General features: G+C 53.3%; 8 protein-coding genes and 1 non-coding gene across 9 annotated transcripts; 5 read left to right on the forward strand and 4 right to left on the reverse strand.

Moving 5' to 3' along the window:
- Positions 1–7,880: 7,880 nt before the first annotated feature.
- MFIFM68171_02191 (uncharacterized protein) lies at positions 7,881–9,807 on the reverse strand (the record flags this gene model as incomplete). The annotated part of the gene is made up of 2 exons (XM_071057613.1): positions 7,881–9,651; positions 9,719–9,807. 2 exons carry the CDS (start codon positions 9,805–9,807, stop codon positions 7,881–7,883), a joined length of 1,860 nt encoding a protein of 619 aa, XP_070913714.1.
- A 1,995-nt stretch (positions 9,808–11,802) lies between these two features.
- MFIFM68171_02192 (uncharacterized protein) lies at positions 11,803–13,341 on the forward strand (the record flags this gene model as incomplete). The annotated part of the gene is made up of 3 exons (XM_071057614.1): positions 11,803–11,812; positions 12,394–13,185; positions 13,295–13,341. The coding sequence occupies 3 exons, from the start codon at positions 11,803–11,805 to the stop codon at positions 13,339–13,341; spliced, it is 849 nt and encodes a 282-aa protein (XP_070913715.1).
- A 1,868-nt stretch (positions 13,342–15,209) lies between these two features.
- On the forward strand, positions 15,210–15,947 carry MFIFM68171_02193 (uncharacterized protein; the record flags this gene model as incomplete). Its single annotated transcript, XM_071057615.1, has 1 exon — positions 15,210–15,947. The coding sequence occupies one exon, from the start codon at positions 15,210–15,212 to the stop codon at positions 15,945–15,947; it is 738 nt and encodes a 245-aa protein (XP_070913716.1).
- Positions 15,948–16,263: 316 nt separating this feature from the next.
- On the forward strand, positions 16,264–16,698 carry MFIFM68171_02194 (uncharacterized protein; the record flags this gene model as incomplete). Its single annotated transcript, XM_071057616.1, has 1 exon — positions 16,264–16,698. One exon carries the CDS (start codon positions 16,264–16,266, stop codon positions 16,696–16,698), a length of 435 nt encoding a protein of 144 aa, XP_070913717.1.
- A 714-nt stretch (positions 16,699–17,412) lies between these two features.
- MFIFM68171_02195 (uncharacterized protein) lies at positions 17,413–17,832 on the reverse strand (the record flags this gene model as incomplete). The annotated part of the gene is made up of 1 exon (XM_071057617.1): positions 17,413–17,832. One exon carries the CDS (start codon positions 17,830–17,832, stop codon positions 17,413–17,415), a length of 420 nt encoding a protein of 139 aa, XP_070913718.1.
- A 605-nt stretch (positions 17,833–18,437) lies between these two features.
- On the forward strand, positions 18,438–19,837 carry MFIFM68171_02196 (uncharacterized protein; the record flags this gene model as incomplete). Its single annotated transcript, XM_071057618.1, has 3 exons — positions 18,438–18,505; positions 18,588–19,268; positions 19,390–19,837. The coding sequence occupies 3 exons, from the start codon at positions 18,438–18,440 to the stop codon at positions 19,835–19,837; spliced, it is 1,197 nt and encodes a 398-aa protein (XP_070913719.1).
- Positions 19,838–19,970: 133 nt separating this feature from the next.
- On the reverse strand, positions 19,971–20,077 carry MFIFM68171_t22. Its single transcript has 2 exons — positions 20,042–20,077; positions 19,971–20,006 (listed from the first exon to the last, which is right to left on the reverse strand). It is a non-coding gene; the product is annotated as a tRNA-Thr (tRNA).
- Positions 20,078–20,482: 405 nt separating this feature from the next.
- Positions 20,483–22,539, reverse strand: MFIFM68171_02197 (uncharacterized protein; the record flags this gene model as incomplete). The annotated part of the gene is made up of 6 exons (XM_071057619.1): positions 20,483–20,625; positions 20,834–21,058; positions 21,190–21,621; positions 21,714–21,851; positions 21,962–21,986; positions 22,066–22,539. The coding sequence occupies 6 exons, from the start codon at positions 22,537–22,539 to the stop codon at positions 20,483–20,485; spliced, it is 1,437 nt and encodes a 478-aa protein (XP_070913720.1).
- A 2,283-nt stretch (positions 22,540–24,822) lies between these two features.
- On the forward strand, positions 24,823–27,000 carry MFIFM68171_02198 (uncharacterized protein; the record flags this gene model as incomplete). Its single annotated transcript, XM_071057620.1, has 6 exons — positions 24,823–24,882; positions 24,953–25,456; positions 25,706–25,962; positions 26,028–26,158; positions 26,218–26,440; positions 26,490–27,000. 6 exons carry the CDS (start codon positions 24,823–24,825, stop codon positions 26,998–27,000), a joined length of 1,686 nt encoding a protein of 561 aa, XP_070913721.1.
- Between the last annotated feature and the right edge of the window lie 995 nt (positions 27,001–27,995).

Raw genomic sequence — 27,995 nt, forward strand, 5'->3', positions numbered from 1 at the left:
TGATCCTTTTGACACACCCCCTCAGATTCAACCCGTCAAGAGCTTGAATCTGGACTTCTCTCCTGCAGACTGGGTATCTGCGTCAGTCCTAGCTGCTTGATGAATCTTTGGTGTAAAGGATAGTTAAGAGCTTTGGTTAACCCGTCTGCCATCATCTTAGCTGAGGGCGTGTATTCCACCTTGATTTTCTTGCTTGCCACTTCCTGGCGCAACCAGTGGTTGTGAATATCCACGTGCCGTAGTCGGGTCTGGAGGGCAGCCACTTCAGCCGTGACAAGTCGTATAGTCTGCTGGTTGTCACACTGAATCTTGATGTGGTGGTCGTCCAGTTTGACTGACAGTTCGGCCAGTAGTCGGCTTACGAAGAGAGACTCTTTGGCGGCTTGTGCCAAGGCCAGTAATTCGGCCTCTATAGTAGATGTAGTGACGGTTTCTTGCTTGTTAGCTCTCCAACCCACAAGCCCACCAAACAACTTCATGGCGTAGGCCTAGGAGCTCTTTCGATCAAGGCTGTTATCGGCAAAAGAGGCGTCACTTGCTACTACGTAGTCGTCACCACCCCCTAACTGCAAGGCCAGTATGCGCGTGTGGTATAGGTAGTGGAGGACTTGATCCGCAGCTTTGTAGTGCTCGGGGCCAGGGTTGGTATTGAATCTGACTAGCCGTGACACTGCAAAAGCTATATCGGGCCTCGTAATCACAGCGGCGTATAGGATAGATCCAGTCTTCCGCTGATAACTGGTAATTGACGAGTGCTCTGCTTTACCATCGTACGGCAACAATTCGGCTGTAGCCATTGGGATCTTGGCCATTGGGCTCGTCGTAGCCAGGTTAACAATCTTGTCAAGGTAAGCCGTTTGCAACAGCCAGATCAATCCTTTAGATCGGTCTCTTATAACTTCGATACCTAGGAACCACCGTAAATCATCCCCACCGGTAAGCTGGTATTTCTGCTGCAGTAGGTTGATCAGGGTCTGGGCGTTGGCTGCTTTTTCCTTCTTGTAACCCAGGACAATATCGTCGACGTAGAAGAAAATCAGGATTCCGTCTTTGATTAGAATACAGGGCTCGTGTGGGACGGCCTGGAACCCTAGGGTCGAGAGAGTTGTCTTGAGTTCTTTTTGCCAAAGTAGTGCTGACTCGCGGAGGCCGTATAGGGCTTTCTTTAGCTGTAGGACTTTGCCAGGACTTTTATAGCCGGGAGGCATCTGCATATAGATGGCATCTTCTAGAGTAGCGTTGACAAAGGCGTTGACTGCGTCGAACTGTTTTAATTCGAGGTCGAATCTGGCTGCAATGGCCATGACGATGCGAAATGATCTAGCAGCGAGGGTAGCCGCGTAGGTCTCCTGTGCCGATGGTCTTTGTTGGTCACCCCTAACAACCAGCCTTGCTTTGCATTTCTTGAAGGTTCCGTTTTGGTTGAATTTGTAGGTATATACCTACATACAACCTAATACGTACTTATCTTCCTTCTGCGGCTCTTGCCGGTCGACTTTAGTCCAACAATCCATTTCGGTATTTACTTGCAAGTGATCCTTTTCGGCTTGGATAAATTGGTCCTTGAATGGGTGGTCTTTGAGCTAGTGGTGCCATCTCGGCAGTGGAGGTAGATCTTGGCTGTGGAGGGTCTGTAGGCCGTAAGGCCGTCTGGCAAGTCGTTGTACCATTGCCTTCGTAAGTACCTGACCTTCGCGTACGCCAACTGGTTGCTGTAACCGTCCTGCCATAAAGGCAGCCATCCAGGGTTTGAAGGTTGAATCTAGTACGGCTTGACGATCGGCTTGTTGGATCGAAGCTGCAAGTAATGCAGCCGGCGGCGATAAAGGAGGTGTAGGATACGGCTCAAATCTTGAGGACGTATATAGAAATTCAACCTCTTCTTCGGCCTCTTCTTCAGCCGCTTCTTCAGCTGCTTCTTCAGCCGCTTCTTCTTCGTGGTCCTCGTCGGCATCTAGTATCGGCAGTTCGACAACTTCTTCTAGTGCCGTGGATCTTGGTATCTCTGGTTCCGGTAGTTGTATAGTTGCAAGAAGGTGGCTCAGTTCGTCGAGTTGGAGATACAGGTAGTCGTCTTTTAGGGCTTGGATGTCCCCGTTGAAGATCTCCCCTTCGTTGAATATCACATCCCTTGTGCTGATCACCTTATTGGTTACCGGGTTCCAGATCCTGTAGATATTTGAAGAGCTGTATCCGATAAGGTAGCCGATCCAGGCCCTTGGTTCCAGCTTTGGGTTCCATTGCCGAAGATTCTTAGGCTTGTTGAATACCCCTTTTTGAGCGCTTGTTGTCAAGGCAAAGGCTTTGCAGCCGTAAGCTCGGAGATGAGCTTGGTCTGGCTTCCTGTCTTCCACTACTATACCATCTCTGTGGGCAAGGTAGGTATGGAATCGATCGTACGGGGTCTTCCAGTTGTACCCGTATTTGGGGGTTCGGTTATATAGATAGACTGCAGCTCTGGCAATCTCTGGCCAAAGTATTGCAGGAAATTTAGCACCGGCTCGCATTGCCCTGATCTTTTCTATGATCACACCCCCTGAGCGTTCGGCGCCCCCATTTTGCGCTGGCGTATTGGGTGCCGAAGGCTCGACCTTGATGAAGCGTCGTGTGAAGACGGCCTTAATAACTGGCTGATGGAATTCGTTGTCGCATTCCACTACCTTAGGCTGTAGTTGGTATTGTTGCTCTAGGGTACCGAAGAAATGATCGAGTGCTGAGATAATGGATTCGGCCTCCCTGTCTTGAAGGTAGTAGTCCCAGGCTAACCCAGACCATCTGTCGACTATCAACAACAGATATCGGTACCCGTTATACCCTTCTTTGAAATCGAAGAGGTCAATAGCAAAGCGTATACCTGGACCTTCGTCGTGGACTCTGGGTTGTCGTCGGATTTGAAGCTTAGCCTTAGAGACACCACACGCCTCACATTCGACTGTGGTGGGCCCTTTGATCCGTACGCCTTGTGTATGCTGGACTAGGTGCTCCAACGCCTGTGGGCCAGGATGGCCAAGCCGTAAATGCTATAAGTCAGCAATCGCTTTGCTGGGCCGTCTTTGGGTGTAGGTATTGAACCTGTTGCGGCGTGTGACGAAGGCTGCGTTGGAGAAGGTACGAGGTAGGTCTTCTAGGACAAATTGGTCGTATCGATCTACTAGGTAGCCAAGGACGAAGCCGTTGGACCTCTGTAGGCAGTTGTTGCCAGGACTTGTATCCCACCAGATCCCTTGCTTTCGCAGTTGCTGCAAAGAGACTAGGTTGCAGACAAATCCAGGGCAGTAGGCCACATCTCGAAGCCGTAAGATATAACGTTCCGGTATCTGGTGCCCCTGAATCTGGATATCCACATCTCCGTACCCTTGGATAGGTACTGGGCTGTCGCCGGCCCATACGTAGTCGCTAGGCTCGGCCTTCTTGTAATTATTGAACCTGTGTCTTTGGTTAAAGATGTGAATAGTAGTTCCAGAGTCTAGGATAGCTGAATTTTTCAAAGGATACTTAGCTGTTAAGAAGGCTGTCTTTGCAATCAGAAAACTGCCAGGGCAGTGGCCGATTTTCCGGCCTAGTTAACTCTGTGACTCTATCTGATGCCTCAGCTTCTCGACTTCTTTTTGTAACGTTGGATCCTTCAAGGCCTCGTTGACCCTGATCCGAACGTGGTCTCTTTCAGTAAAACCTTCGGGTGCTAATTCCGGAAAGGCATAGTAGCATCTCTGCAAATGGTGGAACTGGCCACAACAGGGACATGTGGTTGTGGCTGTACCTAAGGCCTTCCTTGGCCCTATTTTAGGTCTTTTGCCCTCTGGGGTCTCGGCCTTGCCCGGAGCTTTACTCCGCTTTTTGGGCTTGCCACCGCCAGAGCCACCCTGTTGCGTTCGTTGACCATTATTTTGTTCCCCCCCATCACTACCAGGGCCGACTTCGCTATCAGAAGCGTCCTCCTGATAGGCCTCTTTACCACCTTTTGTGGCAGCGAAGGAAGGGCCAAACGCGCCTTTTGCTATCCGGTGGCTACCCGGTCTGCAGGCTCTCGTTGACTGCTTTACCTCCTCCCGAAAGTCGTTAGCCACCTCTCGGTAGGTCAAGGTTAACTGCGATGCCTTTGCTCCTTTCACTAGCTTATAGGCCGTAACCCAGTGACTCATGATCGGCTTTACCGCATCAGTGAAATCCTGGAACCAGGCGCTTGTCGATAGAGCCTCAGGAACTTTCTTCCTTTGGGCGTTAGAGAGCGCTTGCTCCCAATTTTCGGACCATCTGATTAGGTCCTTAGGGACTCGTACGAGGGGTTTGACGGCTTGTCGATAGACCTCCCGAGCGTCTGAGAGTGCTTTGTCGTTGCTGATACCGGCTTGGGTTTGAAGAGCCGAATACCATTCTGAGATTGTTTCGGTCGGATCGCAGGAAGTAAGCTGGTAATGTGGACTGACTGTCTTCAGAATCCACTGCTTCAGCCGTTCGATCTTATCGGTTTGTTGCTCGTATTTCTTGAGCTCGGCTTGGTAAATAGACCATTCGAGTTGGAAGGTACGAAAACCGTCTGCTGTAAGGTCGCCGATTCCAATTGCTGACGTAGTTGCAATTGCTGATGTGGTTGAACCTGTAGCCGGGGTTGCCGTCTGGTTGTCCTCAACTACAGATTCGGTACGGCCTCTAGCCGTAGTAGTTGACTGAGTAGGGCTCTTGTGTTTGTGATGTGCTGGGTCCGGAGCCGTAGGCTCGTTGAGAAATGGGGTCAGGCCTTGAATCTGGGCCCACGTATTCCCGGCAACGGCCTGGGCTTGGAACTGCAAGTTCCAGGATTCCCAGTCGTCAGAGCTGGTCAGGAAAATAGTCTTATCGTTATAGACGGTTGTCATCTTGAATCGGATTCAGGGATGCTTTTGATTGTGCTTCCTTTGTTGGCTTGCTAATCGGAGGTTGAGCGAATGAGACTCTTAATTGTCAGAAACACGGCACCTCTGAATCTTGGGAAATGACAGTTGAGGACTTTTGTGTCTTGTCCTGATTGTGTTGATTGTTGTTGATTCTTGTTGATTGTCCGTGTCTTCCGCCCGTCTATCTATGCTGGAGAGTTTGCTCCTTTTATAGACGAGATACGCGTACAGGATGACGTCCGTACAGTGGCGCAGTTAGCTGCCAGTCTTCCTTAGCTCAATAGAGTACATGGGTTTAGCTCCTGCACTAGATCCTGTGATCCTGATCCTTTGGCACCTGATCCTTTTGACAGCTGTAATGCACCAGATGACCCTCCTTCAGTCAGAGGTCTCTTCGCTCCGCAAGGCCAACGAAGCGCTAAGCAAGCGCCGGAGAGCTAAAAGAACGCGCGTACAGCTTGGAGGATCACTTACTGTACAGGCTGCACAGGATCTACTAGCCCAGAAGGCTGTAGGTAGGGAGGTAGTTGAAGGAATACAGCTGGGTAGTAGTAGTAGGGGTGGGGCGCATACGAAGATACGGTGTTGTGGTGTGTGTGGCAAGCCCGGCCATAATGCCCGTACTTGCCGAGAGGTTGCAGAATCGTCGGATTCAGCTGTTTCTGATGTAATTGTAGTTGGTTGATAATGTTGTTATTGTATTTTGGAGGATAGTTATTACGGGGTAGTGGAAAGTGCGGCGCTCGCTTGGGTGCGGCGCTCGCTTATGGATTACGTTAGCTCTAAGTTGTTAAGGAGATCTAGAAATATATAAAATCCTATAGCCTTTAGGATTCTTCGGATAAATGGTATATCAAATGCGACTCAGTTATATAAGCAGTGTTTAATACTAATAAAGTGTATATATTTACGATGAACAAATTGTTGAGCAAGTATTTATAGGAGAAGAGCTATGAAATTGATGAACATTAGATTATCTATTGTCAAAAAGGGTTATGTGTCAAAAGGGTCAGGAAGCTGGATCCTGGATCTGCAAAACACGAACCCGGATCAGTGTGATCCGGATTAGTGTGACTCGGATAAGTGTGATCCGATCTCTCGGAGACCCGTCAACCCGGGTCTCCGTGGTCCAGGGAGTTGGGAATAAGAAGGAAGTTCACCTCCGTTAGATAAGGAGGAGAACAAGACATCCTCAATTTACATCTGAATTTCGATCCCAAAAAAAATTGAACTCCGAACGTTCAGAGGTTCTGTGCATCCGACATCTATGTCTAGGTGCTATAGATAGTAGGTGGATAAAGACTAGTAGGGTGATCTTCATGTTTGTTGGGAGAGGACAACCTCTCTCCTTACTAAATAGATTTATATAGAGAAAGAGGTATTGAGGATAAGGACCTCTAAGCCCTAGGGAACAAACTACTAAACGCACTAGAATACTAACAGATAACTGACTAGGACTAACCTCTTGTTTCTATAACGTTCGTTTATAGATATCAAACTAGTGTATACAGATTCTAGATACAAAGACAACTCTTTTTCATCTATCTTAAAGCTACTCTAAAGCTAGCACCACTCTTCTTACCTTTTCTCCTTTGCCATTGTAAGCCTAGTAGTTGAAGATACTACAGTAACAATGCTAAAAACCCATTATCCTTCTTTACCTTACGTACATCGATACGGTATTTATCTTAGAAGGTATAGTTGCAGAAGGCCTAAAGTCATTCCATATCTTAACCTTCTTACCTATCTACCGAGCATTGATCAGGTCTACAATATTAACTAATATATTCTTTAGATCTCTTTTATATTCTATAATAGAATCATTCAAGGAGATGCCTACCTCGCGGTATAGGTTTTGGTAGCCCTTAAGCTCTAGATCTTCCTCTATAAATTCAGCGTCTATTTCGCTATTACTGTCCTACAACTGCGAAAAGTAATTGAGCTCTTAGTGCATTGCAATTGTACACTCTCGGGTATACTACTACGAGCCAGGGATCCAGTACTACGACGATACGAGACAATCAAATTCATTGTCAAAAATACATACTATCGTTAGGTACGAAGTTTTCGAATTTGGCAAAGTGGGATTGCGACGGCGGTAGGAGCTCGGCTATCACGTCCGTATCCTCTCTGTTTGTGCTTGCCATCTCGTTTGAAGCGGCCTAGGTAATAGGTTTTAAGGTAGCTGGAAATAGTAGTGCTCTCGCTGCATAGCGGTTCGATCTATACCAGTGTTGGGAACTTGTGGTAGCTGTCCGGCTTGTTCGCCTCTGCTGTTGGGTCTAGATGAGGTCGCGTTGACTGCAACTGGGTCTGTATATTTAGGTGGCGCGACGCGTTGCAAATACGGGCTAACCCAAAGCGGATAAACGTACGGTGGGGTTGATCGCCCCGCCATAGTGTTCGACCGAGATACGCGATAAGGAAACCCGTAGATGGTATCTTTCATGGTCGTCCAACATCTGTGGTCAGGCAAACTTCTTTCCTGTGTTGGATGAAATTTCTTACTCAGATCACACCGTTGCACGAAAGAGTAAGGAGCGCTTACTTCCGGGTACTCTTCCAGACATCGCCCCGAGCCCGAGCGGCGCTCACCAAGCTCCCCGCGCTCTCCCAGCCGCTCATCCAGTCGTCGCCGCTCTCATCGAAGTAGAGCAACACATGAGTACAACAATCTACCAGCTCTTTTTTTAAGAATCCATGCGCATTTTTCGAACAACCGTACAGATGGCGGCGATACGGGTGCTCTGTGCTGAGGACTGTGAAGTGACAACACGGTGACAAAGACATACATTGCGTTCTGACTATCAAGTACAAACCAAGCCAATGCAACAAGAGGAAAAACACGATGAAGACCGATAGAAAAGATAATGAGTACCCCTATTCCCGTTGTATCCGCTCCCGCCCTGTCAGACCTCATTACACAATTGACCTGGCACAGTGGTAACCCCACCATATTACTCGTCAAAAGAAATTCACGTCCCAAAACAAGCAATTACTACAGCATCAAGACCACCGGTCCGGCTCACCTCCCACCCAGCCCTCCTCAATAGGCGAGATAGCCGGGGCCGGCTCTGCCATAACCTCGGGCTCCTCCATAGACGTAGGCTCCTCCATAGGTGCAGGCTCCTCCATAGGCGCAGGCTCAGGTTCCTTAGAAGGCTCCAGCTCCGGCTCGGATCTCTTCTTCTTCTTGTACTTCTTCGATGCAGTGATTGAACCCCAGAAATCGTCCTCCTCCTCCTTCTCGGGCTCTGGTTCGGGAATGACCTCGGGTACCGGCTCAGGCTCAGGCCCAGGTTCCTTTGGAAGCTCCAGCTCCGACTTGTGATTCTTTCTCTTCTTCTGTTTCTTGTCCTTCTTGCTTATGGTGGTGCCCCACACTGCCCAAGCGTCATCGACAGCTGGCTCTACCACAACCTGGGGCGCCTCCACTGGGACAGGCTCAGGCTCCGGCTCGGTGGTCTCGGGCATCGGCTCAGGCTCAGCTTCCTTTGGAAGCTCCGGCTCCGGCTCAGCTTTCTTCCCCTTCTTTTTCTTGTCCTTCTTACTTGCCGTGATGCCCCAAGCTGCCCACGGGTCATCCGTGGCTTGGACATCGTTCGCCGATAGCTCAATCGACTTCTCTTCGCCAGGCTCTGGCACTGGCTCGGGGTCCCAGATGCTAGGTTTCTTCTTGTCTTTTTTGCTGGTGGTCGTCCCCAATGCAGCAAACCCCACTTCAGTATCAATCTTCTCTGGCTCTGGTTCAACTTGTTTCGCCTCCTCGACAGGCTCTGGCACTGGGCCGTCCCAGATACCACATTTTTTCTTGTTCCTATCCTTGGTTGTCCTCGCTCCCCACGTAGCGAACTCATCAACAGCCTCAGCCTTCTTTGGGTCGGGCTCATCCTGCTTCACCTCCTCGGCCGACACTGGTTCAGCGTTGACTGACTCTAGCACAGACTCGGCGGCCTTCTCTTCTTTCGCCTCCTCCTTCGTACCGCCAAAGTTCCAGACGCCAGGCTCAGCCAGATGATTACCCCAGGCACTGCCCCAGGCACTGAAACTGGTCGTCTTCTTGGAGTTGTTCATGGCCGTTGAGGAGCCAAATAAGGGAGCTGGCCCAGCGGCAGGCTGAGGGGTAGGCTTGACAGTCAAGGCGTCAATCTTCTCCCTGTAGACCTCCAAAGCACCCTGAAGAAGGAGCTTCGCAAGTGTGACATCTTGTGTCTGCACTTCGGCCCGGGCGTCATCTGGGTTGGTCTCACTTGCTGTCTCAGCAGACGGCGGCGCCAGGGGTGTCTCAAAGGCAGTCCTGATTGTATCCTTGATGAAGATGGGGAACCAAGTGTCGTTGCCTTTTGCACACGGGTAGGCCTTTTTGACAATGTCGATGATCGTGAAGGCATCGACATCCTTGCTCAGGAGGGTGATCCCCTCTGTTGCCAAGGCTTCCAGTTCCTCGAGGTCGAACTCGCGAGCAGTGGCGTACACTTCGAATGCGGTCTCGACCTTGGCGATGGTTTTCTTCTGACTGTCGGTTGGACCAACCCACTTCAGCGTACGGTAATTGTCAGTGTAGAGGTATTGGACGAGGACATGGCCGGCGCTCCGTGAGATTCCCTTCAAGCTAGCGGATTGAGGGTTCGGTACGGGCTTCCCCGTCCAGCGATCAATCTCCTCGACGGCGTCAAGAGTGGCCAGCTTGGGGTTTCGGTGTAGGAGATCCCGGTGTAACTTCAATGAGTCGCCCTTTTCGAACTCGAGGGAGATCATTGACGCGCAGCTAAAGGGACTTTGACGGTAAAATGTCAGTACTCATGGGCGGGTTGTTGAAGAGGTCGAAGCGGTTTGTTACTTACGACTTCTCAAAGAAGGAATCGGGGTCGTCGGGCTTGTAGGCCCCAAACAAGGTACGGCTCTCCGAGCCCTTCTTTTTCTTCGGCGCCATCCTCCTCAGCATCTGGTAGTGTGTATCTGAATGAACTCAATCCCACTTGTGGTTCAAACAAAGGATTTTGAGGAGGGAAGGAAGGGACAAAATCTAGAGTGTCTTCAGACGTTTAAGTGCGGAAGGGGCCAAGATCGCAACCCAAAATCCCCCAAAACAGAGCAGGTTCGCCGTGGTATTAATACCCCCAAGTTCCCCGCACCACATGCGCAGCCCACAGGCAAGACAAATGGCACAACCACACCCAACAACAACCAACACCCAACAAGCGACACTTCTGCCTCGCGCAATCACTGGCCTGCACTAATGCCTGACGGTTGCATGCCAAAAGCCGGTTTGCTCACTCGGCTTCGGCGGCTTTGGGGTCACTTGCAGACCACCTATCCCGCGCAATTATTGCACTTTCGGCAGCCCATCGCCGCGATTCGCTTGTTGGAAGGTCGCACCACCTCCGCACGGGGCTGACGCCCAATGGCAGCCGCATGGGGGCATACAACCGCGCTGCAGTAGGCCTCTCCACGTCCTGTGGGTTGGGAGTTTTCGAGGCGACCAGTCGGGATCGAGCATTTTCATTTGAGATGCGCCCGATATAACGATAAGATCGTGGTACCGATTTCCGACGTGTCGGCCTTCCATATATCTTTGGAAGGAAGTTAAATGACGAAGAGCGTGGTGTTGCCGCAACCACGCTCGCTAGATGCAGGTTCCGGGAGGTGCGGAAGAACGTGTATGAGAAAATTTTTGGTGTACACGCTGAGAAGACTATACTTTTCCTATTGAGGACCTGTCTTTACTGAGATTATCGCCGAAATGGGCCGTATCTCAGATCAGGGGAGGGTTGGGATAGATTGTAGCTAGCACAGTAACTCTGTTGCCGAGTTGTTTGCTCTCCTTCCCGATCGCACAGGAGACGACGCAACCAGTTGTCAGCGAAGGGCGATTGGTTGAGCTGAATTGATTGATTGGTGATGATAGCTCCAAAGTACCGTCCTGGACAGTGACTTCGCCAATATCTACACTAACTATGCTAATGTGGCTAAGTAGGCCTTGCCAAGCCTACTGTTGTAACAACCTGCCGCTACACGGAAAGAACTCGACGTCCTTGTCGAAACACACCATCATCTCGTTATTTCTATTGTATTTGAAGCCTTTCTCTAAGCTTGTTTGGTACCTTCGTTGCTATCTGCTGTTCTGTCATCTATTAGTTAAACTCTGCTCCTAAACCATCAAAACTAACAAGATATTGGTAGTTGTATGATCGTAGATAGTGGCCAATGATCTCTTTGACGTCGTGGTCGACGGTTCTAACGAGCTAGATTGAGGGTAGTTGTCGACCGAATAGATCGAATGTATATGTGACGGGCTGAGCCCTAGGGTGGCCTCGGCGACCCTCGGCCGTGGTACTGGGAATGGTAGGGCGGAGCTCCACCGGCAACCCCTAATGAAGCTATTCCCACTTCGCGTATGCCAACCGACCCCGGCAGCGCATTGACGTTTCCAGAACCTTCTGCCTCCCTCTGATCGGACTGACACCATCATGTACATAGGATAGGCTTCGCCCATCAGACCTCTCTTCTCTTCTTTTTCCTTCAAGTTTCGCATCTTCGTTGCGAAGGCTCAGCTAGTTGCAATACACTACCTCAGCCCATTACAGTATATAGTTCGAGATAGTCAACGCTGACAACGTTGTAGATGCGCCACGACGGCGGTAGACGTAGTTGTCAAAAGGATCAGGTGCTAGTCCAAGGATCAGGATCACAGGATCTAGCGCAGGAGTCAAACCCATGTACTCTAGTCAGCTAAAGCAGGCTGGCAACTAACTACGCCACTGTACAGACGTCATCCTATACGTATATCTCGTCTATAAAGGAGTAAGCTCTCTAAGGGAGACGAGAAAGAAGCATCACACAGAGACAATCAAGACAAGACACACAAAATCCTCAACTGTCATTTCCCAAGACTCAGAGGTGCCGTGTTTCCGACAGCTACTAGGGGATGCTATTCTGTACGGGGACTGAATGGGCTCTCGGTTTTGACTGGTGCTGCATGACTTTAAGAGTTCCTTCTCGACGTCCCTGTAAGATTGTTCCTCTCTAGTTGTAAGATCTTCGTAGGGACTGTTGGTATTACAGAGGTTATTCGAGTTCGTAATGGTCGAGCAATGTGGTTGATATCTAGGTGTTGACCTCAGGGTGTAAAAGCTCTTCTTCAGTGTGACGGGCCTACTCCGGGTTCTTGCAGGTCCTGCTGCCCTCAGTAAGAACAGTAGGGTCGTCGACTTCAACTGAGGGCAGCGGTCCCTCGCAGTCGAGGAGCTCTTTGTCTGAGAGGTACGGCATAAACCACGAGGGCACAGGAGCTGCGTAACCATCAGCAGCGCCCGGAAAAAAATACTGTACATATAACTCGACTTACAGAATTGATTGACAGTGCCCGCAGTGCCGTAAAACGGGGGCGCGCGGTGGCTGTGACGGGCTTGGCAGTCGGTAAGTGAGTGGTTGTGGAAAGGAAGTAAGGTGGGGCGGCAGGATCGGCTAAAAACAGCAACACCACAACCAGCCCGCGAAGCGGGCTGACAACCACTAGTGGCGTTGTCACTGGAGCTGGCTGGGCCGCCCTCGCGGAATCAGGCCCACAACAGCCCCAACAGCCCCGCGGTCAGCGTCACCAAATACAGTTTCCCCGTCAAGCTCGGGGATAAAGACCGTCGGCATGACGGGCTGGTCGGGTATTTTGACATGAGAGGTGCCCAGCTGGACCTCGACCATATCCACACCTACCACCACAACTTTGATGTCCCGGGCTCGCCTCTCCGGCCCATTAGGACAGAAAACTTGCTAAAGTTAAGGCCCTATTGGGTTTCCCCAACACCCAGACCTCGCGACCTCGCACTCACGACGTGGTCCCAAAAGTTTGCCAGTCTCCACCACAGACGGTTTCGCGAATTTGGCGCCCTATTCGACCCGTTTACCCCCGTCTACGCCTTTTGTCCGATCCTGCCCGTCAGGGGTCTGCAGCTCCCGACGTGGACGTGGCACGCGGCCATGAAGGCCATATCGGCGTTTTTCCACGCCGGGCCGCTCCTCCTGACGGAGGACAAGTTGCTGACGGTCGAGACCATAGTGGGTGTACCGCCGACCAGGACGGTGGCTGTCCCGCTTCCCAGGGAGGGTGGGTGGACGTGGATTCAGCCGTATTCTACTGGTGTAGACGGGGACGGCCGTCGGGATAGGGAGGGGGAGGGAACGAAGGTAGAAGAAATACCAAGGCCAGGGGTGGGATTCAATATGTTTAGGACGGGCGGGAACGCCCCGAAAGGGTTTCCCAAGGGTCCGTATACCGCTATAGAGGGGTATTTGCATTATATATTACTTTCAGGTAGGTCTTTGGACGGCGGCAGGGAAATCAGTTGCTATCCCTAGAGGCCTAGAAGTACTGGAATACCACCTTGCCATTCTCCAAGCTCTACTAACCCGTCTGGCGATAGGAGTCGTCTACTTGCCTACCGAGAGCAACTACCCGCGTAACCATTGAAGCGGACGGGGCTAGGAGTGCTTGGTGTGCAGGGCAATTTTTCAATAACCGTTTGCCTGCCCCACCCCGCTTGGGCTTGGGTTGCAGGTTTGAGTGCCATTGTGCGTGGAGGAGATCTGTGACCCGTGTGGGTGTGGTACCATGCCCCCCTGGTTGAGCCGAGGGAGAGCAGCAGGTTATTTCTTCCTTGGGGTTGGTGAGGGTTCCAATCACTTTTTGATGTCGAGACGTACTTTTGAGTATTCTAAATGTTGATTCAAGTACCTAACTCCCGGTCCCCACCCTCCCTCAACTAAGGTACCTTAGCTACCTTACTTCCCGAGGTTCCATTGGTATAGAGGGAATTTTGAAGAACAGTTGCTCGCACTCTTTGCCCCCTTATCCGGCCCAGGTTCATGTAATTCCTCGTTGAAAAAACCCCATAGCCAACAGCAAAACGGCTTCTGCATCCCATACGAGCCAACACAATACTTCCTCCTTCTTCCTCTGTTCCACAAATTTGCAAACAAAAATGGCCCACTCGTCACTACAACCTTCGGCCTCCAGCGGGCAACGACTCACCTCGGCACACCCCGAGGTCCAGCCCGAGCTCCAGCCAGGTGAAACCAAGCTCCATTCCTATTGGGCCCCGGCCTCCAAGCCGGGACGGTCTACGACGTCGAAGTCACCTAGGAGGTCGACGCCCACAACGGGGGTCCAGCCCTGGTGCTCTCCGCCAACCAGGCCTTTGCGGTCCAGGCGCCGCAGTTTTCGCTGCCGACGGGATCGCTCCACTCGGTGCACCCGGCTCCGGGTCACGAGGTTGGTAGCCAGACCCTTCCCCATATTGTGCTCACGGATCCCTATTTGCTGTGGGAGAGATCGGGGGGGGGGAGGGGGGGGGGGGGCAGGATTCTGGTATTGCCGGTGATGGCGGCGTCAGAGTCCCCTGGCTTACGGTCCTTACTTTTACACAAGATGAGCTGAGGCCGCTGTAGGGTATGAAGGTTGGGGCGGACACTAAATCGTCCCTGTGGCAGACAGGCACGCTTGCTGTCGATATGACATTCGGTGAGCTACGTAAAGAGGGAGTTGCTACCCCGGTTACGAAATGCGCAGATCCATCCACCGACCCGGATACAGCAGCGAGTTTTATTTTTCTGAAACGGGAGCTCTTTACCGCCCTCTTTTCTTCCTTTGACGACGACGGCCGGCGCGTGCCGGGCCGTCGTACAGACACCTCGAGCTACGGGTATCTTGCGTACGTTCGAAGCGTCAATATGCACGGTATGTCGTCCAAGGTGGGCCAGGACGTTGAGACGTTTTCTGTTGTGGTAGGGAAGCGATATAACCCGGTGGAAGATCACCCAGTTCCGGTGCTGGCTTACCTGGTTTCCATTGAGGGGGTGGATGTTATAGAACTACCGTTAGATCGGGGGTATGTTGCCCTGTGCTCTCTCTATAGCTGGAGCTACACGACGGTGCCTCAACCCAATACAGATATTCCCAGCTTGCTGGATTCCCTCGGGAGAAACGTTGGCCTCCTCTGTACTTCCGTCTCTATTTATCAGGGGGACGATCCACTTCGGTGTCGGGTTGACGAGGGCTATTCCCTTGTCAACTACCGTATACAGCCGGGAGAACAGACTATCGCGCTGTTTCGAGGACCGCTCATACCAAAAAAAGTTCCCATTCATGACGCCATAACGAGCTGCTCGACGAACGGCCAGGACCTCCAGATCCTGGACCGGTCGTTGGGGCTCCTTGACATTACCTATTCCGCCGCCTAGCAGCTGGGGAGGACCCTAGCCATTAGGGACAGGCACTTTGCCGCTGCCCTGATCAAGCTTCGGACTGCAATTCACACCACGGCCATCAAAAACTCCAAGATGCTGGCTCTGCCACAAAAATGGGGAAAGCCCCACGGCCTCAAGGACCGAGACGACCTCTTGCATAGTTTACCACTGATCATGAGCGCCCTTGCCGGACTTCACTCGGATCGTACGACTCCGTTGCCGCCGCATTCTCGCTGGCATCGGGCTCGTCTGCCGGATCACCAGTACCCCTCGCTCGGTTTCACTGCACAGGGGGTGGAGAAACACTACCAGACCCAAGCCACGCGGGCCGCGCGGGAGATGTTCAAGTCGGTTCCCAACGCCCCCGTTTCCCTCCATGGGGAAGGCGATGGTGGTGGTCTTCAGACCTCAGCCGACTGCAAGGTAGTCTTGGACTGGGTGTTGGAGCGCATGCATCTCGTCGGCGTGCCGGCCCACTACCTGGTCACCGACCCCAGCCATCTCGAGGCCGAGAGCATCAAGTTCTTCCACGTGGACCCAAACTGGGTCGACGCCATGGTGGACGGCGCCCTCGGCTTGGGGAATCACATGGGGAGCGACAAGGACTGTGTGGCCATTTTAATGGCCATCAACGACGTTCTTGCCCGCAAGAAGGACGAAGGGCCTAGAGTTCCTGTCTATGGGTTCTATCTGCGGTCCAAACTGGTCGACATGTTCCCCGGTTTGCGGGAGACCCTCCCGGCGTCGACCACATCGGCGCCTCTCCTACGGCATGGAATCGTGGGCGAGGGTGTGTTGATGGCGCTGTTTGATCGGACGCCGGGCATGTAGGGGGGTCTGGCGCGGATTGGTGACACCACCTTCCTGACTTCTCCTCTTCCTCCTCCTCCTCCTCCTCCTCCTCCTCCTCCTCCGCGCCATTCATCTGCAAAGCCCACTCCATGGGCTACAACACCATTCGGAGCGGCAATTTCGATGGTGGTCTCGAGCAGGACATAATCTTTTCCGTGGTCGCGGACACGGCCTATGCCCAAGACCCAGCCGGCCATCAGAACCGAGCTCTCGTCGAGTTCGCCATCGGGATTCCCCTGGGCCGTCACAACTCGGGCCGGTTCCTCATGAACAGCTACCACGGCCCGGGCCCGTCATGCTCAACAATTTCCGGTTCAACGTGGTGCTCAGCTACGATGATGACGACGGCGACGACGAGTATGAATGTGATGACGAGGATGACGATGACAATGACAATGAAAGTGGCTCCGGCCGCACTCTCTTCATCCATCTTCTCTCGCGCAGTGCCAAGGGCCATTTCACCGTGCAAGAAGTGGGCACCATGTCCGAGGAGGCCGGGTTCACGCTCCCCCTGGCGTGCATCAACGCGTTCCCCCCCGGCGGGGAGCGCGGGGTCGCTCTCACCACTCATACGGTTTACAAGGACGATGAGATGGGGCCGAGAGTGGGGAGCTTTGATGTTACTGTTTCGGTGCCGGAGGGGTGCTATCCTTGGCCTCCGGAGGCTGTTCTCACGGAGGATTTTGATGATTTTGGTGGCGAGTTGAGGGCGCTTTTTGGCCAATGGTAGAGTATTGTAGGGTCTTGATTTGTGTACATTGATACATTGATCCATGCTGAATACACAGGGGGTACTTGTGAGACCTTTCCTGATGGCGGTCCTTGGTTGGGGCGTTGGGCTGTTGTATAAAATGCAACGTCGTGACTGTGTGAGAGAGGTAAGTCAACAGGAGCAAACCCTATTAAACTTGGACTTGCCCGTCACCAAGTTGAATATTTGAAGGACGAGTCAAACATCTCCTGATGGACTTTGAGGGTGTCGCATCTGCAGCTGCAATGATACACCATCTTTTGTCTCTGATGGCTCTGAAATCTGCCCAATGCATCTCACCACTTGACCTCGACCATAGGGCGGGGTTGGGTTCGGCAACCAATGTGCCGTCCCGCCAGTCCGGCAGGCAGGGTCAACGGCAGCCACTCCAATATGGTGGTTGGTTTGAGCAATCGGGGAATGGGAGGAATAGGTTGCACCGAATATCATGAAATTTGAACGTTTGAAGAGGCAGAGTTGCAAGTTTCTGCACTCATACCCGAAACATAAAAATTGTCCACCACACCAAAAGTCCCCAAGTTGCCGACAGATGCCCGTCATGCCACCCCATGTTGGCCAACGCTCCACCTCCGAGGTACCTTTGGTAAACATCCCAACCATCGTCCCACCCCTCCTCAACCCGCAACTCTATGCCGCCGCAGCCGGCTTTTTAGTTTTGGAAACATGCTCAAACTAGACTCCCTTGAACCCCGATGGGCCCATCAGCGTCGTAATCTCGGCCAACGTCGAGGGGGACACAATGGCAAAGAGCGTCCCCTCCACCTCGTTCCACACGTAGTGCTTGCCTGACGACGCAAACAGCCATACGCAGTCCCCAGATTCGGGCGTCGTGGTCAGGAGCGGCCGGGGGTCGCGGAGACCGTAGCGCTCGGCCAGGGCGCGGCCCCTGCCCGTTTGCTTGGCCCAGAGCGACTTGACGGATGCGTCATTCGTGTCCACCGCCTCCCACCCGTTAGAGGCTGTCACGTCTGGGGTGGTGGGAGTTTGTTTGCCGTGTTGTTGTGTGTCTGCCGCGTCAACCGCCACGGCGCTCTCGCCTGGCTGTGTGTCGTCGACCGGTGTGATGTTGTGGGGGGAGGGTTGACGGCCCATAGGGTCAAGGGGCTTTGAACTTTGGAGTTGGTGGGAAAAAAAAAAAAAAAAAGGTGATTGGTTGATCGACGAGAATGAGAGCGTGTTTAGGTGGCAAGTTGGGTTTGGGAGAGAGAGGTAGGTGCTGGAGTTGTTGAGAAAAATTGGGAGGTTGATTTCGATGCCTGGAGGAAGTGACATGCGGAGGGAGGAGGGGCAACGGGATGAAATGGAAAGACTCAGCTTTATATGGACCGCGAGCTTGTGTTATATGCGTCATGAATGGTCGGGCAAGCGCAGCCAAGCTCTCTACCTTGGGAAGGAGAGCTGTCCACCTCTAGTTTCTGCGCTGCATCAAGTCAGTACGCACCTTTGGCCTGAGATTGCCCGCAGTATCTACAAGCTCATGACTCAGGCTCGGGCTCAGGCTTCTGTGCCTGAAAAACCGCAAATCCTTAATTTGTGCCTGCCGGGGCACACGCTGGATGAGCCGAATTCATTGATCCATGAAGTGGGATATGCCAAAGATCGAGATGCGGTATGTGGTAGTCCCCTCGGCTCGGAAACCACCACTAACACCGTCTCCCGAGACAGATCTTTAAATGGCTGGAGGAGTGGAGGAACACATGAGAGCGCTGGATGACGCCGCCGCCGACAGGCTGGAACGCATTAGGCTGAAGATTGAAGAGCTGAGGTAATATGCTCACAAAATTTTACATGTGCGCAGTAATCCCTAGACCTCGAGATCTTGCTGACATCCAGCCCGTGACAACAAGTTTTCCCGCAGGGTGGGGATACATAGACCTGGAACCACCTCAACACATTTCTCGAGAGATAGACGAGAATGATTACCCCAACTTGAAGCTCAGATTTTTCGAGGACGAGAATTTTCGGCGGAATTATTGGAACCCCTGCGACCTGCTCGGGCTCTTTCTATCTTCCTTGGCCCCGGCCCCGGCCGGAGCGACCTTGGAGAATTTCTTTCTCCCGTGGACGGCCATGTATGGGAAATGGTGTGAAAAGTTGATTCGAGTGCGGCCCGCGCCATCTGGCGAGGAAGAACAAGCCGGACCGGACCAACAACCCGAACCGCAAACGAAAGAGGAACCAAAACCCAAAAGCAGTGACAAAACTACAGAACCCGAAGAAACGGACGCGTATTGCTACGCCCCCGTCATGTACCAGTGCACCTGGACCGAGATAGGACCCGGGCAAGGCTACGAGTTCTACCTGGGGGCGTTCCTCTCTGGAATGTTGGAGGGGGATACGAATGTCGTGAAACCCACTGCGTGGGGTCTCAAGGTCCGGCGAGCCCGGTTCGACACGCTCATGACGCTCTTCGGCCCTATGGACAGCGAGAAGGAGATCCACTTTGAACCCCCCGCCGACAGCCCAACCGAGACCAGATACGGGAATTGCGCCGAAACGTACCCATTTCTGAACCATATATCGCGACAGTATGTAACTCTCCCCAGACCATAAAAGGAAAAAAAAGGAAGGAAAAAATAAAAACCTTGTTGGGCACATTCCGCCAGTCAACTAGAAATCAGTCTGACATTCACGTTCCATAACCAATAGGTCGTCGAGAAGGTTGGACGGTGGGGCCGGAGGTGCTGGCGCTCTGCCGCCGACGAGGCCTCTGGAACCATGCCATGGGCTTGCGCTCAAGTGCGACGCCTTGGAACCAGCTGACTACGAGATCGATTTAAACAATACAAAACACTGGAAGAACCTGCGGGACCCTTGCAAGAGATGCAAGGAGCTGGCCAGGGTCGGGGGCGGCGAGCGTAAGAAATTTGAACACAAAAAGGCAGCGATCCTCCAAGCCAGAGCTGGAGGACAGGAAGTGGGAGCAAAAAGCGTGACGAGAAAAGGGAAGGCAAAAAAGGTCAAGGCAAACAACGGCAGGACAGGGAAAGATGGGACAGGGGCGTACAAGACGGAAGATGTGGCAGACACGGGAAGGCAGGAGGACAGGCAGGGTAAAGACAAGAAAAGCAAAGGCGAGAATGGTCAGGCGCTTTGACTTGGCATGCCAATAGCGCAATGGAATTTTCCATTTACAACTTTGCAAAGTGAAGAAATGAAAACAAAAATGATAAAATGATAACGCCTCCCAACTCACTCATTGATCCGCAAAAATAAAGGTTTGGTGTGCTTGCCCCCACGCTGGATTGAACAACGGACCTCAGCATTTTACCAGGAATTGGCACCCAACGGGATGTGAGCTTACAAGTGCTGCGCTCTACCACTGAGCTATAAGGGCGGTTTTGTGGTTTTCGATGGAGATGTGGACTCGGATGTGGGTTTAAATGGGCACGGTGGGTGTAAAGGATCCTCGTGGACTCCACACAAGAATGAGCTGCTGGATATTGCATGAAATGCAGTGGAGTTTGGAGTTGTGGCACCATGTTTACGGAGTAAACTCAAGAGCAACGAAAACCTTTGGATTGGAAAACGAGTGTTAGATTTCGCCAAAAGAACCAAAGCTTTCACCGGAAGGGGTCGTGAAGACAACGAGTGTTGCAACCTCAACCATATAGAATCCTCCAGCAGCAGCAATAAAGGGGGAGAATCCACGAGCTTAGAACATAGCCAACACACAAAGTATCATAATCAGAACCATAGCCATATCCAAGCCCCCACTACAAGCACAGGACTCTCTCAAATCTCATTCCGGCGAAGCAATCCTCGTGATCGTCGTCCCCAGCACCATGGGCACCTTGTTGTTGTGCGCCAGCAGCACAAAAGTGTTGGTGTCGTTGAACTGCTTGATGTTGCTCCAGGGGTTTGAGGTGGAGGAAAACCCGCCGTCTGAGTTGCCGTGGTGAGACGAGGTGGCTGCGTTAGCAATGGCGTCTATAAGCCAGGAGGGAGGAAAATGAAAAGCGTGAGTGTTGGTGGGCTGGCGATGTGTTTGACCACGGATAAAAAAATGAGAGAGGAGGGGTGAGGCGGAAGTTGATGAAGAGAAAGCGATAAACATGAAGAGCAAAGCCAAGAGACAAGTGGGAAGACATACCGCCCTTGCCATAGACATTCCCCAAAATGGACATGCTCCCGTCATTTCTGCGGGCCTCCTCAATCTGGCCCGACAGCTCGTCGTAGGCCCACCGGTCCAGAGTGAAATGTGTCTCGACACCATACCCAATTAGAACTGAGGTTACTTGTTCCTTGAGGTTTTCGGCAATGTGCGGCGGGGTATTCGCTGTGAGGACGGGGTAGGAGAGGAGAGGGTTTCCTGGGTCTGTTTTTTCCTCAGTACCCTATGTGTCAGTATACCTTTGTCCAAGGGCTTCCTCCTCTCTTCTAAGGGGGGAGAAGGGAAGGGGAGTTGGAGAGAGAGGGGGCCAAATAAAAGAAGGGGGGAATACTTACACCACGACCCCATCTGAATCGGAAACGTCCCCACCCCCCACGCATTGACAGTAATCCCGTTCCGAAAGCTCGTCTGGTTGATTCTGACTTCCGTCGTACTCCACGTTGTGGTACTACTACTCTTCTTCTTCCAAAAAGCCAACCCTGAACCTTTCTTTTTCGTGGTTTCCCCATAGCCGTATTTCTTCCAATAGTCGTTGGTCACGTTGATAAAGGAGGTCGACACCTTGGACATGCCCTTTTCGTAGCGGGCGCGGTCGTACGGGTAGTCGGTGGGGAACGTGTCGATCCAGTCCTTGGCGACGCGGTTGAAGGCGCCTCCGATGGTCCACACGGGTTTGTACGAGGTGGGCTGGCCGTTGGCGGTGATGGTGCCGTTGGCGATTTGCTCGATGACGGCTTCCTCGGTGGCGACGACGGGCATGTTGAAATCTTTTTTGTGGGGGTGGTTGTTGTTAATTTGGGTAGGTTGGGGGGGGGGGGGGGGCCAGATAGAGGAAGGGGGAAAGTGAGAAGTGTCTTACTTGGGAAGCTGTGGCTGCTGTTCACCCCCTTGGCGACTGCGTCTCTCCAAGAGTCGAGACGCGCTTTCTGGGCTCCGCCGGTGCTGGCGAGTTCGAGCTCGTTACGGACAGTTTCGAGGGCGTGGATGGTCTTTTGGCCTGTTTGATGGGACACGAAATCAGTCTGTCTTTGTTTTCTCTCTCTCTTTGTGTTTGTGTTTGTGTGTGTGTGTGTGTTTGGGATGGGCAGAGGGGAGCAAGTCACATACGGTTCAAAATATCTGGGTAAAACGTCTGTCCTCACAAACCTCAAGTGTCAGCCGTCGACAACATTAACGAACGATACCGTGAAAGAAGGTTAGGGAAGTCTTACAGCCAAAAATTCTGGAAACCGGATCGGCTGCCCCGTAAACGGGCTGATGCCATTCGGGCAAAACGCCAGAAACTGGAGATTGGCCGCGATCGTGGCATTGAACAGCTCCTCCCGGGTTTGGGTCAGCCGCTGGTTCAGAGCCACAATTTCCGCGTCGAGCTTCTTGTCCCGGGGCACCTGGAGAAAGATGTTGTCGGTGTACAGCGCCACCGATTGGTCGTAGTCTTGGCCAGAGTCAACGAGGACAATGTCGCTGTCGGTGCTGGGGACGATGCTGGCAAAGTGGTAGAGGTTCCAGTTTTGGTAGTACTGGTTGACCACGGGGACCACGGGGATGGCGTAGCTGTTGGCCTGGCTGACGGCGAAGCGCTGGACGCTGGTGAGGCCTAGGCCGCCGACGCCGCCGGGGTGGGCGAGGCCAACGATGGCGTCGGCGTAGGCGCCCCAGAGGGCGGCGTTGTTGAGTTCGGCCATGGGTGGTGGAGTGGGGGGGTGGAATAACGGGGTGGAAAAGGGGTAAGTGTTTGGGTTTCTTACCCCGGTGACCTGGAACCTGAGGAAATAGAGAGACGGTTTGTGGTGCATCAAGGTATTTATATTCGTTTGCTATTACATCAAGGTTCCCATGTACAAATCCTTGCTAGGTTCCTGGGTTCCAACAACGCACGTACACAATTGAGTCTTGTTTTGAGCCAACAAGAAAGTGTTGTTACTATGCTTTCTGTGGATTTTGGCCGGCACTCTCACCAAACCGTGAGTATCTGCATTTTCCAGATTATGTGCATCATTGCGAAGTTTTGTTCAGCTCGTATATTGGCAATTTTGTGATCATACCAAAACAGCACGTTTCCCAGTCGGTCATAGATATCTTCACCATGAGGGGGGAGCCTCATTCTGTCGGTCTACAGGTACCGATATGACGTGCCAAAGCCGACAAATGAACGACGCAACGTCGGGCACTTACCGGTCCGATATTTGTGACACCGTACTCCCCCTTTTGACCGTTCTCAGGGCTGTGTTGGTGAGGCTGAGGATGCCGACATTCGGGGTATCAATCTCATGGAGATTAACTCCCAGTCCCCGGATATGGGGTGCTGCTACCAGACGGTGGCCCAGACCTGACGTTGATTTAGGGGTTCACTTCTGTTTTGCCAGAACACGAACCCCTTGGCTGCAGTCTGCAGGTCGGGGGTATTGGTTCCATATTGGGACACACACCTACCACGTCGACATCATTTTTACCGGGATAGAAAACACGGCCGGAATGGGAGCCGCGGGCCGCTCTTGAGCCCCGCAGACTGGTTCCATATGCAGACAACCTTCTCCTCTTCAAAGTCTGCCTTGTTCTCCTGGGCAGCCCCCAATGTACCGTCGTTGGAGTGTCGATGGTTCCTGGGGTTGATTTATCGAGTATGCCTCGTCCCGTGCTTTTCCTCAAGGGTCCTAAAATGTTTCCCTGTCGATCTGGAACCTCTAGAAGCTGAGACCGGGGTGAAATTAAAATGCTTGCTTTTCCCTCACCACACCAGTTCCGCGGTTTGAAGACGGAACATGGGGTATTGTTCAATTATCCTTCCGGGCAATCGAACATGGTGGTCCCATAATCATCCCGCTGGACAGGTAACCGGGACAGCAGTCGTCCGACGGTGACAGCAGCATTTCTAATATCACGTCAACTCGTTCAGCCGTTTCGTATTCTAACCTCGCTGCCCTTGTCGTCATTTCTGTTGTCTCTTGCCATCGCCTTTGTGCGTTAGTTTGAACACCTCAGTAATTTTCAGCCCCAGGCTTCAGGATTGCTTTTTGGTCTTTACGGTCGGGGCAAAAGGGGAGTTCATGGATGCAAGCCAAAAAGGTCGGCAGCTCCAAATATGGTTTCATTGAACGAAGAAGTCGTAACGTTACACCTCCTCTCGTTGGCTCAACAAACTCCAGACAGAAAAGATCTTGCTACTGCCAAAGTAAAAGTACTAGAAAAAGAAAACAGTGACAGGAGGACTGAGGGGCATGTGTTGACTGCCTTTCAACCCTCTAGATACGAAGCCACGCCTAAAGAAAACACTTCGTACCTTTCACCTAGGTAGATGCCTCACCTAGGTGTCCACAGCGCTCCCCCCTCATGCCTTGCTTTCCACCGCCCCGGCCTTTTCAGTAGCAGCGGCCTCAACTTCGGCTTGGATCCCCGCTGCCCAAGCTTCCATGCGCCTCACCACCTCGTCTAGATCCATATCCTCCAATCTAGCATCATCCCCCTCCTGCTTCTCCTGCTCCTGGTAGATCCACCACCCCACATACGGCTGCACCGTATCTGCATATAAATAATCAGTGGGTGCAGGTCCTGCGCCGGCCGGGAAAGTAGGCGTATTAACCTTTGCGGACGCACGCGCCTAGCGGTTCAACAAGTTGGGTGGTGGCAGGGAGCCACCGTCTTGGGTTCTGACAGATGCCGCTCCGGAACCGAAACTAACCACCAGTCGGCCGACGTGCCGCTGCAAATATCCAGGCACTGGCCGTGATCTCGTCATGCATTCAATTCCCGCCCCATGGAAGGCCCCAAGACTGAATCGCATAAACCGGCAGCAAGCAGCGATTGGCACCGTGCATATGAACGGTCCCCGCTCCGGACCTTTGTTGCGAGCAAATCAGGGCAGAGCAGCAGAGACACTCCCTTCCTCCGCCATCGACGGTGAACTGGAGAGCGAGAGGGACAACAACGATACGACTTCGACTTCGACTTCCGACATATGGAGCACCGTTATGACCCTGCGGACATCAGTGCGGATAGCGTGCCGGCGCTGCCGCAAGAAGCGCGCAAAAGTGAATATGTTTCAGCCGGCCGCGCAGAGGGAGCGCTAACAGGAGGCCGCTGCGGCCGCGGTGCGAATAGTGCGACGGCCAGACCCCATGCGCCAGCTGCGAAGAAGCCGGCGATGAGTGCGAGTACGATGCGGCGCAGAGAGAGTCCAAGAGCGAGCTGCGGGCCGAGACGGCGCGCCTGCGCAAGAGCAGCGTCGACGCCGACGCCCTGATCTGCACCATCGCCAGCATCCAAGACCCCCACCTCTGCAAGCTCACCTTGCAGGGCCTCGTCGACGGCAGGCTCACCCGCGACAACATTCTGCGCAAGTACCGCGACCACCATACGTCTTCCAACAACTACGGAACCTCATCGCACACGTCGCTGGCCCAGGGTCCGATATCCAACATCTCGCAGCAGTCAACTCTCATCGCCGCCGGCGGCTTCAGCCCCGAGGAGCCCCCCAGCTGCTTCGACCAGCTGTTGACCTGGCGCACCTGTCGCCCCAACCCCAGCTCCGTCGACGCCGCCACCCCGCCCCCGCTGTCGCTACCGCCGCTGCCCCTCGACGCCTACGCGGCCCACTCTCGCAAGGTCGACACCTGACACGCACTGGCTGGACCCACGCCCATGTCCGCCACCTTATAGATGCCCCTGCGCACCTGGGACTTCCTCCCTCTCTGCATCTTCTCTGAAGATCTCTTCCTCTGCGATTACGATGACGGCACTCCCCGCTTCTGCTCTGTCGCCCTTGTCCACGCTATCCTCGCCCTAGCTACAAGCCTGATAAACGAGAACAGCGACGATACTGCTTTGCTTCCTTCGGGCTGGCTGGGCAGCTAGGTCTTCTTTGACGAGGCGCGCGCGAGACTCTTCGACGACAGCAGTTCAGTGGTGGACCTCCCGGACATCCAGGCGCTAGGGATACTGGCCCAATACCGCCTGCGGTGCGGCCTAGAAGCCGAAGCCTCCGAGCTGGCCGAGGCCTTCGTCGCCCGTATCGCCGAGCACTGCCAGCGCCCGCTCCCCGACGACGAGAACCGGGAGGACTTCTCCAAGGCGCGTGTCATCACGTACTGCAGTGCCGTATCTCTGATCAGGTAGGCTTGATAATACACGACTGGCTTGCACCTTGGATTGACTCTCTGATAGTTGGTTGGCATAGGATGCTGTCGCTGGTGACAGGGCGGCTGTTCAACACCCACCAACCAGCCATCCCGGAAGACCTTTTCCCCCTGGACCAGCTAGCTGGCAGTGCAGCTCTCGCGGACCAGGCAAACCATGGCCTGAGGCTAAGTAAAAAGAAATGTTCCAACAGCGTGGGCAGTGATATGGCTGATATCCGGGTCCGATAGACCTTATGACAGAAATGGCGCCGTGGAATGTGCAACTGGTTGCTACCAAGCTGTTCCAACTTACCGAGTGGGTGTATAACGTTATCCTTGCTGCCGAGGCCGATATCCAGGCCGCGTTGCAGGACGTAATGGAGGTCGATGAGCGCTGTCTCGGATGGTATAAGGACTTCTTCGATATCCTTGCGCCCGACGGCGGCAGGACCTCCTTTGTGCTCTTCGTGCAGTAAGTAGCGCTGTGACCTGCCGGAACGTGCGATTCTGAGTCTTGACAGCATGTACTACCACTTTTGCCTGCTCTGCGCCTTCCGGCCCTTTGTCAGCCCTAGCGTCGACAACACCGACGTCCGGCCCCAGGAGATTTGCACGCAGGCAGCTCACTCAATCTTGGCGCTGGCGCAGTTCTATGACGACCTCTTCACCTTTCAGCGCGTGTCCGGATTCACCCCCTACTTCATCTGCGTCTCAGGTTTATTTTGTCTGGCCATGGAGGACGGCGGCTCCCAGGTGGGATTGTTGCGTCTTCGTAGGGCTGACGGAGAGGCAGCCATGACCGACGGCGAGTTCAGTGAGAGCGACAAGGTCCGCAACGATGCCCGGCTCCGGGACGGATCTCTGGCCGTTCAGAAGTCCCATATCAGACTATCCCCGGCCGCTCACGCCTGCGCGTTGCTGTCAAGGATTAGCTCAACCCACCCGGCCGCCATGACAGCTGACAAGCTCCTCAAGGAGCAGCTCATAGCCCGCTTCAAGCAGCGGCAGCAGGAGCAGACGAGGAGACGATGACGGTATGATCTCAGTATGGCGATCGGTATCTGTGGTTCCGTTCTTTCACTGGAGAGAGGTTTTTGACCAGTAAAAACGGCCAGACAAGCACCCAAGTAATTGGCCACGCTGCCTGCTGCGTGCAAATGGGCGCCTTCCATCACAAACGGAGGCTCGCGGCCTCAACGTTCGGGTACATCCAGGTGGGACCGGAGGGACGCACGTCGGGTCTACACGCGAACCGTGGGATTGCCCGGCATCACTGAAATCCGGCACTGCGAACCAATCCCTCCGCCCATCACGTGCGTGCCGCTGTAGCTGAACAGTTTCGCCTTCCAGTCGACCCCATCACCGTGTCCGACGCGTGTGGCAGTCACGGCCTTCGAAAGCCCTGTTTGCAACGATTACCCCTGGGATGGAGCTTCTCGTGGCCGAGATTGGATGTCTTTGGACTGGAAACCGCGAGTACGGGTCGTATAGGGTCACTTGTGAGAATGATAATGCTGTGCTTGGTTAGAGAAGTTTGCATTCCCCAACTCCCTGTGGGGTCAGAATAGAACCGTGAGTAATTGGTAGGACAGCAAGTGTTGCAGCGATCAGAATATTATGCATCTCACGAACAAGCCCGCACCTCTTCATACAACTGCGGCGGCTGCTGACCCGCATCCGCCACGGCATCCAGGACCAGGCTGATGTAGATTTCCTGAACAGCGCCTGTTACCCGAGGGCAGTCGGATCCCCTGGGAGTCGGGTATCACCGTAGTGACGCCACTGAACCGGAACCGCTGGAACCTGAATATCGAAGCGACGTTGTCTTTACAGAGGCAACACCAAGCTCCGTCAAACGCGTGAGACCTCGAAACGGTGGCGAAACTACATAGCAACAGAGTTGAGCTCTCCTCTAAAGTTATAGCCGGTGAGCTCAGCGGACAGCGTGCTTACAGTACCCTCCCTGCTTCCTCCGGCTGCGAAAGCGGACAGCCGTGCCGACTCGCCCAACGACCCGCTCCCGTCGC

Source organism: Madurella fahalii (genome assembly GCF_045866475.1).
Source record: "Madurella fahalii IFM 68171 DNA, scaffold_1, whole genome shotgun sequence".
In the NCBI taxonomy this organism is placed as follows: domain Eukaryota; kingdom Fungi; phylum Ascomycota; class Sordariomycetes; order Sordariales; genus Madurella; species Madurella fahalii.